Source organism: Glycine max, chromosome 8 (assembly GCF_000004515.6).
Source record: "Glycine max cultivar Williams 82 chromosome 8, Glycine_max_v4.0, whole genome shotgun sequence".
NCBI lineage: Eukaryota > Viridiplantae > Streptophyta > Magnoliopsida > Fabales > Fabaceae > Glycine > Glycine max.
Window position 1 is genome coordinate 12,033,105 of NC_038244.2, and position 8,146 is coordinate 12,041,250.

The 8,146-nt window shown below is 30.3% G+C and overlaps 1 protein-coding gene across 2 annotated transcripts; it reads left to right on the plus strand.

Annotated features, from left to right (window-relative positions):
• Window positions 1-2,142: 2,142 nt before the first annotated feature.
• LOC100819556 (ADP,ATP carrier protein 1, mitochondrial) lies at window positions 2,143-5,757 on the plus strand. Of its 2 annotated transcripts, none has more exons than XM_003531394.5 (4): window positions 2,143-2,287; window positions 3,443-3,950; window positions 4,128-4,499; window positions 5,192-5,757. In XM_003531394.5, exons 2-4 carry the CDS (start codon window positions 3,453-3,455, stop codon window positions 5,486-5,488), a joined length of 1,167 nt encoding a protein of 388 aa, XP_003531442.1. In that variant the 5' UTR covers window positions 2,143-2,287; window positions 3,443-3,452; the 3' UTR covers window positions 5,489-5,757. The 2 variants fall into 2 exon arrangements, with proteins under 2 accessions (XP_003531442.1, XP_025985416.1); XM_026129631.2 differs by having other exon boundaries at window positions 2,216-2,389.
• Window positions 5,758-8,146: the final 2,389 nt, after the last annotated feature.

An 8,146-nucleotide genomic window follows, 5' to 3' on the forward strand; every position in this document is an offset into this window, starting at 1 on the left:
CTCATTGACTATGGCAACGTTATCCACAACTTCATCAGTTGTTGCAACAATCTCAGCTTGTACCTGAGCTCCTTTTTATGCATCTCCTTTTGCATCTATTTTAGCTCTTGAATCATGTGGTCCTTAAAGTCCTTTTCATTTATCTTCATAAGATCATAAACAGTTTCATTGAAGATGTTAGTTAGTTCCTTTAGCATGGAGATTACTCTAACTTTTATCCACTAAAGAGTGAACTCCAGTTCTTGGGATGGTTGATTACTTTAACTTCTTGTTATCTGTTGGGCATTTATTTATTCATTGTAATACACCTTGAACCCTTTCTTCTTGCCTTCATCCCTAATAAGCAAATGCGGGCAGTAGCAACCAAGCACAATATTTATATCAACAGTTCTATTGATGTGTAACCCTGGTGGATAAGCAATTCATTGATTAAAAGCATACATCTATGCAAGGATGCCAAGGGGCCTTTCAGTAGAGATTGGACCTACCATCATGCACCAGCACCACCATTAGCCCCTAAGACCAGTGGGCCTTTTCGTGGATCAGAAACCCATGGAAGCCGAAAACAGAACCTGTTTCCCTCAAGCAACACATTCGACTCCCTCCTCTGGCCATCACTACAATAACACCATTGGTGGGAAGAGTCCATCATCAAGGACAACAACAAGAGTTTGAAGAGTTTGGATTTAATTCATTTTTTCCTTAATTTAATTAAACAATAATCATATTTATGTTTTAATAAACTCATCTTAAATGTGTCATATCACATAATAAACAATATAGAAATTAACATAGGATCAAAATCACAAAGTTTGAAAACTAAAAAGATTGTAATAAAATTTTGGAGGATTAAAATAAAATAATTATGAAAATAAGAGGATCAAAATTACAATTTAAATAAAAAGTTATTACAAAATAAACTTCATGATAACTTTTCAATGTAAATTATGTTCAATAAAATATTTTAGTCAACTTTTAGCATTTTTTAATAATTGAAAAACTTGTTTGACCATTTCGTAAACACATTTTTTTTATTAATTTTTAATAGTTTTTGATATGTTACTTTAAGTAATATTTTTAAAACATTAGTTTTTAAATTTTTATATATATATATATATATATTTTCCCTTTTATCCTTAATGTATCTAACTATTAATTCATTTTCTTTGTTATCTTTTATAAATAAATAATTATTTTATTATTTTTCTTTCATTTGAAACTCTTTAATAAGATAATTTTTTTAACTTATGACTACCAGCTTTCAGCTATCAGATAATTTTTAAGTTAATTTTACAGAACATAATTATAATATTAATTGTTTTTTCATTAATACTTCTAATAAATTTTGCTTAAGCCTTCAAATTTAATATTAATATTAAAGTTAATTTTCTAAAATGATAAATGCTAACAAATGTCTTTTATTAAAAGAAGAAATTTTTTATTAGAAATTATATGGGAGCATATATTTTAAAAGAGAAAATGTTTACCAAAGATGTATAGTTGGGTTGATTGAACAAAAATATAATATTGTAAATTCCTTGTATTTTCTTTAGTTCTGATTAATAAAAAAGGAAATATTTTTATCAGGATATAAAAAAAATACACTCTTTTATAATTTTAAAATATGCTCTCATATAATTTTTAATAATTTTTTTTACCGGTTTCCTAAAAATATTGATTAACAATTGGTTTATGTAAAACAACTTATTACATTACTTATTATAAGGCAAAGAAAATAATATCTATAAAAATAAATTTTAAATAATTAATTAATAACATAATAATGTTTATCTCAAATACTTTTTTTGTTAACCATATTGCTAGTTGATAAGCGAAACGTGATTAACTTCTTCTAGTAAAATCTTTTTTTTCTAATTATATTTTTCTATTTATAAAATTTAAATTTTAGATTATGTTTAAGAGATTCAATATCCGTTGTACTAGAATCAACTAGTATAAAAATGAAACTCATAAAAATGTATTTGGTCATGAAAATATCAATGGTATTGGAGGACTTTTTTTTTTTTTTTTTTAATTGTCACTTTTTTTAGACTTTGGAAGCTTCCAAGCGCCAAGGACTGAATGGACGGTGATTAGGGTCCGAATCATGGCCAATTTGGTGCAAACCAATCAAATTACGACACGTGTCCACGTGGTGGGTTCCATGTAGACCTAGGTCGCAATAAGAAAGGCTCCACTATTCTCCATTTCACTTCGTTCAAAGCACGCCGTGTTTCGCTATCTCTCCCATTCTCTCGCATCTCAATACCCTTTTGATTTGTGAAAGGTAAAATCCTCTCTCTATCCTTCGCTTCCTTTCACGCATTTTCTCTCAAGATCTGAACAATTTTGTTCCTCTTTTCTCGGTTCGATCTTCAGATCTGTGCCCGTATGATGCTGTCTTTGTGTTCGTTTTTTTTTTTTTTGGTTTGAACTGTTTTTTACTGTTGGATACGATTTGTTTTGGTTTTGTATGTGTTTTGGGCATTGATGTACCGTTGTTGAATCCGATGAACTGAAAGATCTGTGTCGGTTTGTTCTTGTGTGTTCTCTTGGCTTGATCTGCAAGCCGAATCTGTTTTGTGAGTGGGTGTTTAGAATAACGGTCTTTTCTTTTTTCGATTTAGAATTATGGGCTTTTTTATTTTAGTTTTTTCTTTTAATCGTCCTTGAAAATCTAGTCTTTTTTAGATTCAGAGATCGCCATTGTTTTATGGATGGATCTGAATTTATTTTTCTTTTATTGGTCCTTAAAAGGCTGAAATTTTTATGTGTTCTGATATGAGTCTCCGTTTGTTTTGTAGATCTGTACTGGTTTCCGACTTATTTCTGTTTTTCTTTTGTTTTGTCTGTCCAAGTGATCCTTTTGTGCCCGTTAAAGGACAATTTATGATCTTTGTTGTTTAGTTGTGGTTATGGGATTATGAATATTAGTAAGTGCCTCATTTTCCTCGTTCATTAGATTTGCTTTTTATAAATAACTGATTATACTAGTTCTAAACTATACTGTAGCAATTTGTAACTGAATATTGGTATTCCAAATAAATAGGAGTGTTTCTTTTATGGATGGTTACTGCATAAGGACTTGTATCTGACAGTTTTTTTGTCATACTTAATCTTAATGAACTCGACATACTGATTACCACCATGTTTTGCTTGTATCCTGACGCAGATAGCATGAAGTTCCTTTTTATTAATACTTTTGGATGTCTGGGTGTATTCTATTCTAAGTTTTCTGTATGCCTTACCTTTGTCTTGAGTCTTGACTATCAAATTGAAAACTGCGTGCTAGACCTTACCTGTGTCTTGTCTATCAAATAGAACACCGCTAGATTTATCGTAGCCAATGTCCATGGTTTAGTGAATGCCTTTGCTGATTGCTGTTATGATGCTATATGCCTTTTTTATGGTGACATTATTTGACCTTGGATACTTTCTTCAGGAAAGCAAACATGCTTGATCAGGTCCAACACCCTACAATCATGGACAAGGTTGCTGGCCAGCTCCATCTCCGTTCTGGTGTTTCTGGTATTAGGAGTTATGAAGGAGCCTACTGCCACCCCACAATGTACCAAAGACCCTCTTTTGGGAATTACTCGAATGCTGCATTGCAGTATCCTGTGATGCCCTCATGCAAAGCTACTATGGATTTGTCTGCTGCTGCAACAACTGCCTCCCCCGTCTTTGTTGCTGCTCCAGCAGAGAAAGGCCATTTTCTTATAGACTTTCTCATGGGAGGTGTTTCAGCAGCTGTCTCAAAAACTGCTGCTGCTCCCATTGAACGTGTTAAGCTTTTGATCCAGAACCAGGATGAGATGATCAAAACTGGTAGACTTTCTGAGCCCTACAAGGGTATTGGTGATTGCTTTAAGAGAACAATGGCAGATGAGGGTGTTGTTTCTCTATGGAGAGGAAACACTGCAAATGTCATCCGTTATTTCCCTACCCAGGTTAGTTATTTTGTAATTTTCATATGAACTATAGATGTAGTGTTTTCCAATGAGAATTACAGTTGACTCTGGTAATGTATGATGACCTTTAATGCAAACTTTTTTTAACCAAGGTGAAACTTCAATTCTAAAACACCAAAAAATGTGATGCTGAATTTGCTGTTTGTATTCTACCAGGCTTTGAACTTTGCATTCAAGGACTACTTCAAGAGGCTTTTTAACTTTAAGAAGGATAGGGATGGCTACTGGAAATGGTTTGCTGGCAACTTGGCCTCTGGTGGTGCTGCTGGTGCTTCATCCCTTTTGTTTGTTTACTCTCTTGACTATGCCCGTACCCGTCTTGCCAATGATGCTAAGGCTGCAAAGAAGGGAGGAGAGAGACAGTTCAATGGCCTTGTTGATGTCTACAGGAAGACATTGGCATCTGATGGTGTTGCTGGGCTCTACCGTGGTTTCAACATCTCATGTGTTGGAATCATTGTGTATCGTGGTCTGTACTTTGGATTGTATGATTCCGTGAAACCAGTTGTCCTCACCGGATCATTGCAGGTTGGTTTTGGCCCCTTTATAACTGATATATTTGATATTCTGTTTAATCAAATTCTTATGGAGTGTTGCTAGTGCATTTTTCATCAAGTTCATGCTTTTTGATTTGATTTTAGACTTGAAATTGTTTGTTTTGGAAGTCTTTCACATATTTAAATATTAATAGTTTTTATTACTGGGTAGTAGTTATATAGTGGTGATAATGTGATATTGACTATGCCATATTTAATCTAGTTGTGTTGTGTCATTAGCCATTTTGAGGTGCATGTGGTGGCCTGTAACATAACTGGACGTGTGTTAGTCATTGTTAAGTGGTGGCATGGGTTATTTTAAGAAATGACTAATGAGAAAATACAGTAATTTGTTCTAATTTTTTTAACTTAATATAGTCCTATTCCTTGAATGTAATGACTAAAATGTCCCATATTTATAATCTTGAGGGATTGAATTGCTACTTTATTTTATTAGGGATTGATCCTTCTCATCTCTTTTATGTATAAATTCAGTAGTCACCCTTAAATAATTTTAAATATGCTAAAATTAAAATAAAAATAAATTTGAAGAACTTAATTCAAATAAAACTATTTGCAAAGACCAAAGTTATACTTTATTACTTAATTATGTTAATGCAACCAAAAGGTTCTTCAGGGTTTTTATTGAAATCTTATGCAATGAATTTCCCTTGATGATTGCAGGATAGCTTTTTTGCCAGCTTTGCCCTCGGATGGCTCATCACCAATGGTGCAGGTCTTGCATCATACCCAATTGACACTGTTAGAAGAAGAATGATGATGACCTCTGGTGAAGCTGTCAAGTACAAGAGTTCCTTGGACGCATTCACACAGATCCTCAAGAATGAGGGCGCCAAGTCCTTGTTCAAGGGTGCCGGTGCTAACATCCTCCGTGCCGTTGCTGGTGCTGGTGTGCTTGCTGGTTACGACAAGTTGCAGGTTCTTGTGTTCGGCAAGAAGTATGGTTCTGGTGGTGCTTAATTTCAGTGCTGAGTCAGTGTTATTATTATTGTTTTTTAGATGGCGATGATAAAAACCGTTCTGAGTTTCAAGAGTTTTTTAGACTAATGGCTGCCGCAAATTTTGTTTAATAAATTTTCTAGATGGGATATTGTCCCAAAAACCGTTTTTAAATTTCATCATGATGGAAATTTTACATTTGAGAATGATTTATTTGAGTGGCAGGGATAAGTGGCTGTCACTTGGAATTCCAATTTAATGATTTTAAAATGTTACACATTATTGTTCAAGTTCAAGATTGTCAATTCGTCATATTTTTAGAATAAAGTGCTGATGATTGTTTTGCTTTCATATGATTTATTCTTTACCTAGTTTTTCGCTTGTCTATTATTTATAAAGTAGCTGGGTTGATCTTTAACGAATAATTATAATTATAATATTTCCAAACTAAAATGCTATTTAGTACGAAGCGAATGATCCCATCGGATGTTTGGTCCTACGTGTGATTTTATTAAGCAAAATTGCATGATAGCTCCACTTCTTTGGTCTTCGTTGCAGCAATTTTAACTAATTCATTTTGAATTCTTTGTGATAATTATTAGTCCTTGCAATGTCATGTTATAGCTGACCAATTCATATATTTAATCTTTAAATGATATAATTTTAAGTAATTTTAAATTATTTTTTAAAATGATAAAAAAATGTTTTTGCACTCGTAAGCAACCGTTAATTACAAGTAATTGGAGTTTAACGGTTTTTAAAAATAAAATATTCTCTGGTGAATAAAGTATACATGGACGCTTTCTTAATCATTGGAGTGGGGAGTGAATAAAGAATTTTATTCCTAGAAAGATTGTCGTGTCACTCGTATGTGAGCGCTACACATGTTAGTTTGGCAAGACATAAGAAGAACACGTGGGCAATATGTCTACCAAAACCGCTGACTTGAAAATTATAGGGAAATTGAAATTCCAAAAGTATGTAAAATAAACACTAATATTAATAAAATTATGGATTTTAAAAAATAAGAAAATCTATATCATAAATAAAGAAGATGAGAATCATAAATTAAGAATTATAAGATTATCAAAATTATAATTTAGTCATAAGAAAAACCTTGAGTTGAATTTAGAGATGACAAAAATCTCCCATTTTTATGTATCTATTTAAACTTGTCTTGATTTTGAAGAAGAATAATTAATTTTTTAAAACATAAATGAGTATGTAATTACTCTTTCCAAAATATATATTATATTTTTTTATTTCATACTTTTAGACTTGAAATCTTTTTTTTATTTTAATAGATTGATTTTGTGTTATAGATAATTGTACTTTTGTGGCTTATTAAATTTAAATTTAAATATGTCATATTTATAATATAATTTATTTTGTTCATAAAATAAGTATAATTCATTTTTATTTTACTATCAAATATTTTTTATATTTAATGTTAATATCTGTTGTTAATCAGAATTTACTAAATAATATTGTGACAAATTAATAAAATATCACATTATTAATTAATGACTAATATGTTATTAGAGTGTTTGATCTTTACTTAATGGATCTTGACTAATTATATGTACTAAAATATTAAAGGTAATTTTAAATTAAAAAGTAAAGTTTAATAATAAAATTTTAAAAAATATTATTTACATATATGCTACACATATTTAAACTGTTAAGCTTTCAGTTTAAGGATATTTAAAATTAGTTTTGGATTGAAAGTAAGAAAAAAAGTATACAAATATATTATTATAAAATATAAAGTATACATTGATGGTTTCTTAATCATTAGAGTGAGCGAGTGGCATTGAAGTGTTTCTTCTCAAGATGTTGAGATTGCAGCCGACAAAGATGAAGTATTTAATCATTAATCGAATTGAAGATATTCCTGCCTAAAGATGCCGAATACTTTTTCTTCTTATCACCTCCTTTTTTTTTTTCGCGTGTCTTTTTCTAATATTTGGCAAAACAATCACATGAAGGGTGTGGGATACCATCAATGAGACATTCAAGTTAATTTTTGACAAGAGAAATATTACCTTGAGAACTTAAGTTATTATAAACACATATTTATAGGTATCAAGGTTTATAAATTTTATCAATAAATTAAGAAAATGTAATATAAGATTATCATCCGATATTGTTAATATAATATTAAAATAAGTTAAATTCTTTAACCTTCATGAATAATTGTCAAGAAAATACTAATTTATGCCGAAAGGGTTTTAGATTATGATGAGAGATGTGTTAGATTGTGACTAAAAAGGTATTAGACTATGTCAAAAGAATTTTGTGATTTTTTTTTTCAATCTAAACTAATTCTCTCTAGATAATTATCAATTTATACTATTTCTTAATTTAATTCTCAAATTACACTTTTTATTTAGTTAAGAAGTGAAATTGGGCCAACTCGACTTCCCACCTGATTTTTTAAAATATTATTTTATTAAATTAAATTAATTTTTTAGTTATATTATTTAATTTTTAAAAATAATGATATTTTTGTATAATAATTTATTTATACCAAAATACATCATAAATAAAATACATTACCTTGAATTTTTTTAGAAGTGCATACTACTTTATATTATAATAAAGGATTAAAAATATAAAAAATGACGTTGAATTTTTTCGGGAAATAATTTTCAGCGCTGCATACTATTTTATTATAAA